Here is a 3,967-nt window from a genome sequence, read left to right as displayed (position 1 = left end):
GGGGGGGGGGGGGCCAGTCAAAGTTACAAAATGAAGGCTCGGTCATGTCTTACTGTTGCGCTTCCGCAATAGCGTCCGAGTCAAAGAGCTTTTTCTCGTCAGCCCCGTGTTCCTGCAGGAGGCGTCCGCACAGACGAGGTCAGCGCAGCCCCCCCCCCAGCCCCACTTTTATCTCCCAAACAATCCAGCGAAGGAGCTCCGAGGGGGCTCCTTCCGGCTCCGAGACGGAGTCCGCGGCGCGGGCGTCGAGCTTCTGTCTTCGGTCCGCCGCGTTTTTAGCTCGGCCGCCCGCTCCCGGCGTCGCACGGCGCGGGTCCGACACCAGCCGGCGGCTGGCCGACGGTGCTCGCGCTGCGAGGCAGCTGGGCGAACGCGCGGCCGTCGCTCGTCGCCTCGGGGTAGAACACGTTCCTCTGCGGCGTGGAGCAAAAGCTACTGCGCGCGCTGCTGCCTCGCCTGGACAAACCGAGTAACCGCCGAAACAGAGACCTCCGGAGGAGGATGTAGATCCAGGGGTCGAGGATGGGGTTGACGGAGGCGATCCTGATGGCAGCCAGGTCCGCGTTCGGGTCGTCCTTCGGCATGAAGCGGTTGGCAAACACGCGGACCTTGGGAAGAAGAAGAAGGAGTTACTACAGATCAGATTTTCAAACTGCAAATACGAGTTTTAAAAAGCCTCTATGTGGCCAAATATATACAGGAATATGTCCTTTTGTTTTTCATCAATAATCCAAATCAGACAAAAGTTTTCACCCCTGAACTTCCTTTGAAAAATGTCTTTAAAAAAAAAAAAAAAAAAAAAGTGACAGTTGCTGAACACAGTTTTTCCGAAAGACTAAAAGACGAACCGGGGAAAGTTTGACACGTTCGCTCGAAGAAACGCCTGAATGACAAACGGCTGTCTGACCAACCCACGCAAAACGGCCTGGCAGACTCCAAGTCCCCGCATCACAACAATATGGAGAACATATTAGACGAACCTGCCAGAAAACGGGTCAAACCTGGCGCACACAGTCACACGGTGTCGATAAAAGGTCATAAATCCGCTCAGATCAGACAACGTTGGCAGATGCCACCAGTTATTTGTAGTTATACGTTTTGCTTTAGTTTCATGCCGTCGTGTCTGTCTCCCCACTTTTTCCGGGTTCCTAGCCTACATTATTTTCTGATAAACTGAAGGAAAAACTGGTGCAACCAAGCAAATGACCCCAGGCTTTGTTTCTGTCGCTGATATGCCGCGACGATACAATGTGTCTGCTGCAGGTAAATCCACGTAGAGGTGACCGCTGAAGTTACCGGTCACCCTTGCGCTTCCTTGACAGATGCTGCTCCTGCCTCCGTTTTGAGATACAGTAGCGGGAGCAATGGGAGGTGCGACCACCTGAAGAACCAGCGCGAGCGAGCGCTGCCCAACCGACTACTCGACTCACCACCAGCGGCGCGGAACAGGCCAGAACCACCGCGGAGGTCATCACCAGCACCGCCATCATCTGCGTCTCTGCGGCCGAGGACAGATCCCGCCACCTCTCCCGCACGCTGGCCCTGGCGGCGCGCCGCTGCACCGTCCGCTCTCGCATGAGCAGCAGCGCGCCGCACACCGCCAGGTTCAGCACGATGGTCCCCAGGATGAGCAGCACGCTGGCGACGCCGTACAGGACGGAGTAAGTGGCGGCCACCAGCTCGTGCGTCCTCCAGTCGATGAAGCACCAGGTGCCGGAGGACTGCAGCTCGCTGCTCGCCATGCCCATCATCGGGAGGCAGCAGAACAAAATGTGACTGATGTAAATGAAGAGCAGGAACCTCTGCGCGAAGCGCCGGTCCACGCCCCACCGCTGGTAGGTGTAGGGGCAGCATATCGACAGGTACCGCTCCGCTGCCATGGCGAATATAATGCTCAGCCCCGTTAGACCGAAAAACAGCAAGAGGAAGGAGTGAAACTCGCAGACCCGGCCGTCTCTCAGCACATTCTGGTCCCGGTAGTTGGCTATGGTGAGCGGGCTGGCCAGGCAGGTGCCCAGCAGGTCCGTCACCGCCAGACCGCACACCAGCGTGTAGAAAGCTGAGGATTTCCTCTCCTGTCTGGATACTGAAAGGACGATTATTGCGATCAAATTCCCAATGGCGCCCCCGGCAAACATGAAAATGGGCAAAGCGATCACCGTCGGGACGCTGGCCGCTTGTGAGTGCCGGGCCGTCGTTTCGTTGCCGGAGCCGGATCCGTGCGTAAAGTTCGGGTTTTCCATCGCCACATACAACGACAGGCTGGCGTTTGTTGGGGACATTTCCTCTGCTCTGTCGTGGATCCGTGAGCTTATTTCCTCCTTAACCCCCTGCAACACGAGATAAGAAGCCAGTAGGGGTATCTTCCCTGGTCGAGTCCCCCCCCCCCCCCCGCCCCCACCACCCTCCCCCCCGTGCTTTCTAGTAATCCGGAGATAACCGCGGAGGTTGTTGAGCGCAGCTGTGAGCTGAGAGGTGGGATGTCCGCAAATATACCGAACCACCCAGCAGCCCGACGGGATGAGAGACGGAGTGGGAAGAAAAAGGCAAACAGACATGTTTTTTTTTCTCTCTCTCTCTCACAATTTCCTCTCCATGTCTCATCTGCCAGCGTTGGCGTCATCCCAGCCGTGCGTAGCTCTGCAGCGGCCTCCACAAGGAGGTCAGCGCGAGTGCCCGGTGGGGCAGCGGGGCCCGTGGGACGGAGACGACAGGAGAGACGGGCGAGACTTCAGCAGAATCGTCTCTCTCTCTCTCTCTCTCTCCCAGTTAGACATGAGTCATATGTGGATGCAGGGAGGCATGTGAGCGCTTGGGGTAAACGCAACAGTTGTTCCTCCCCAGCTCGTTCAGTTCGCATTCAGAGAGCTTTTATATGGTCAATGCTACGAGTACCTCCTTCATACGAGGCAGCCTTAATAAAGTGCTACAAGCTGCGATCAGCAGCTTTACTAAAGGTCAATGAATCAAATGCTTTTACAAGCCATTAATAGTGACAACTTTTGGTTTCTCAGGTCGTGAGCAGTCCCCTCGCTGTTTGGACTTCATAGCCAGAAACCTTCTGGAAAATGACTGCAAGGTATCCGGAGCCAACTGCACTTACCATCGACATATTAATGGACTGCCGACATTTGTAGCTGCATGGTTGCCACACAGAAATGACAAATGCCAGGAAAGGGAACTCCAAATTTGTTCTTCGCCAGTGGCTTACAACTGATTCATAAAGCCTTAGTACATACTTTATTGACCCATTAATGAAGCCATTAGTTACAACATTTTAGCCCTTTATAAACGATTACCGAAATCGAATCAAATCACAGGAAATAAAGAGAATTATACATGAAATGACACCTACACTTGGTAAAAACAAGGCTTCTTACTGTAACTTTCTTCCAGTAAAATTGACAGTTTTGAGGATAAAAGTCTTTTGCTCAACAACAGTGTTGTGCTGTTGCTGCTGAGTCCATGTCTCACTTTTAAAGTTTGTGACCTGTTGTAATTTACAATGAGGCACAAATTCTCCCGAAAAATAACCGAATGGTTTGTTTCAACCCCTGTGCAACATCAGTAATCATACGAATCCGAAACGCTGAATCAAGAGGATTGTCACGTGAATCTGTATCTTTAATGCAGACCCGTGACACGCTAATTGTTGAACACACACCCGTCAAACTTCTACAACTTCTATTTCCAGAAACGTAAGGCTCGTCCTGTGTTTCATGTGTGGTTTAATTAACTCCAGTGTCTGTGGGGGTGGAAAATGGGGATTTTGGCAGATATCAAAACACAAATCAAGAACAAATGTATTGCATTGCTCTTCAAATGATTCTGACAAATTGAAATTTCAATGATGAAGTTTCAGTTATATCTAGATTGCTCTTGTTTTCTTTTCTGTCCTCAATAGTGGAGAAAGCTACCTGATAATGGTGATTACGACAGGATTCAAACACATGAATGTATGGTTGGA

At 52.3% G+C, this 3,967-nt stretch overlaps 1 protein-coding gene across 1 annotated transcript; it reads right to left on the bottom strand.

The window, feature by feature from the left end:
• On the bottom strand, positions 1 to 2,309 carry LOC120790552 (prostaglandin E2 receptor EP4 subtype-like). The gene is made up of 2 exons (XM_040128192.1): positions 1,431 to 2,309; positions 1 to 608 (listed from the first exon to the last, which is right to left on the bottom strand). Exons 1-2 carry the CDS (start codon positions 2,280 to 2,282, stop codon positions 276 to 278), a joined length of 1,185 nt encoding a protein of 394 aa, XP_039984126.1. The 5' UTR covers positions 2,283 to 2,309; the 3' UTR covers positions 1 to 275.
• Positions 2,310 to 3,967: the final 1,658 nt, after the last annotated feature.

The sequence above is a fragment of the Xiphias gladius genome, chromosome 6, assembly GCF_016859285.1.
Source record: "Xiphias gladius isolate SHS-SW01 ecotype Sanya breed wild chromosome 6, ASM1685928v1, whole genome shotgun sequence".
NCBI lineage: Eukaryota > Metazoa > Chordata > Actinopteri > Istiophoriformes > Xiphiidae > Xiphias > Xiphias gladius.
This window is presented reverse-complemented; position numbering and strand designations above follow the sequence as displayed.

Excerpts from the sequence above, each read along its gene's own strand:
- LOC120790552 (XM_040128192.1), bottom strand. The coding sequence starts at position 2,282 with ATGTCCCCAACAAACGCCAGCCTGTCGTTGTATGTGGCGATGGAAAAC. Across the intron at positions 609-1,430 it reads CCTGTTCCGCGCCGCTGGTG|GTCCGCGTGTTTGCCAACCG; the intron begins GTGAGTCGAGTA and ends CTTCTTCCCAAG.